Source organism: Cyprinodon variegatus, unplaced genomic scaffold (assembly GCF_000732505.1).
Source record: "Cyprinodon variegatus isolate N-32 unplaced genomic scaffold, C_variegatus-1.0 Scaffold2397, whole genome shotgun sequence".
NCBI classification, from domain to species: Eukaryota; Metazoa; Chordata; class Actinopteri; order Cyprinodontiformes; family Cyprinodontidae; genus Cyprinodon; species Cyprinodon variegatus.
Window position 1 is genome coordinate 16,374 of NW_015152850.1, and position 1,273 is coordinate 17,646.

Sequence of the window (1,273 nt, forward strand, 5' to 3'; positions counted from 1 at the left end):
CCACTTAACATGGCAAAGTTTGTGCACATTGATTCATTAAAGACTGATATCAGGTCTATAAGACGTGTCTTTGAGACGTTTCTATAAGACGTGTCTAAGGCATGGGTCTTTAGATGACTCTAGATGACTTGATATTTCAGGAATAAAACATCTAGAATAACTCTAAAAGATATATTAAGTGTTGGTGCATTGTCAGGCTGTTATGAAACTGTTTAGGATCTGGAATGAGAGATTATAAAATGAATGATCTAATTATTTTTTTTCTTTCGTATATTCAGACTTCAAGCAGAATGTTCGAGCCGCTCCCATCAGGACAGTAGATGTCTACAACCTGATGTGCTGGACATTAGGTGTGAATCCTTTGCCCAATAATGGATCCTGGTCTCGAGTTGAGCATCTTCTAAATGGCTGTAAAAGCCCATTCCAGTCTGGGACAACCTGGACATGCAGTATTGGTTTGGTGGGGGTGCTGTTGTTAGTATTTTACTAAATGATAACCTGTTTCTCTGATTGGAATGAAGGTTTTTATCTGGATAATAGTTGCAGTGATTTGCTGTGATTGGCAGAGGGTAATGAAACTGGGTCCCAGACTATCAGCGGCAGGTGGACCAGTGGATACTACCTCTTTTTTAATTAAATATTAAATGTTATTTTGTAAAATCCTTTAACACTGCAGAGAAAGGTTTAAAAACATAATTTAAAATGCATTGAAATGTAAACTTGTAATAACTGGTTGTCAATATCTGACTATGTTTCTTAAACTAACATTTCAACATACTTCTGTTGGGTTGATTTCTCTTAGGATAATAAAAATGTGCAGAACCTCATTTTGCTTTGCATTTTTTTTTGGTTTTTCTTTATTCATCACATATTTTTTTATAAAATAAGTAAGAACCTTTTTCTGCATTTCCTCAGACTCAAAGCAATACAAAAAAATGGAAGCTGCAAGTAGCTCATCATTTGATCTAACTTTGGTAAAATGTACTTGATATGAAAAAGGAAAACATCAAACTGGAACAGCCCTGGTCTTACTGGAACTACTGGATTCATAATTATGACCTCCTTACTAAGGCTGTTAGTCTTTAGGAAGGAAAAATTAAATGAAAGAACAGTCCTGCATTTGTTAAATGAAACCCTTTGTTTTGTCTGTTTTGTCTGCTTTCTGCTCTTAAAATGGGAAATTGCTGGTAGAATTCACACCAGGGTAAATGCGGTACTATTAGATTAGAGAGAAAAAAAGAATAAAATCAGAAATGGGCTGAATGAAAATTTA

At 34.8% G+C, this 1,273-nt stretch overlaps 1 protein-coding gene across 1 annotated transcript in view; it reads left to right on the forward strand.

Moving 5' to 3' along the window:
• The window catches only part of enpp6 (ectonucleotide pyrophosphatase/phosphodiesterase 6), a gene marked incomplete at its 5' end in the record, with an annotated part of 16,976 nt that extends 16,342 nt beyond the window's left edge, over positions 1-634 (forward strand). Inside the window, one exon of the mRNA XM_015369040.1 lies at positions 279-634. Coding sequence (XP_015224526.1) covers positions 279-490 — 212 coding nt within the window. The remainder of the gene's footprint in view (positions 1-278) is intronic.
• Positions 635-1,273: the final 639 nt, after the last annotated feature.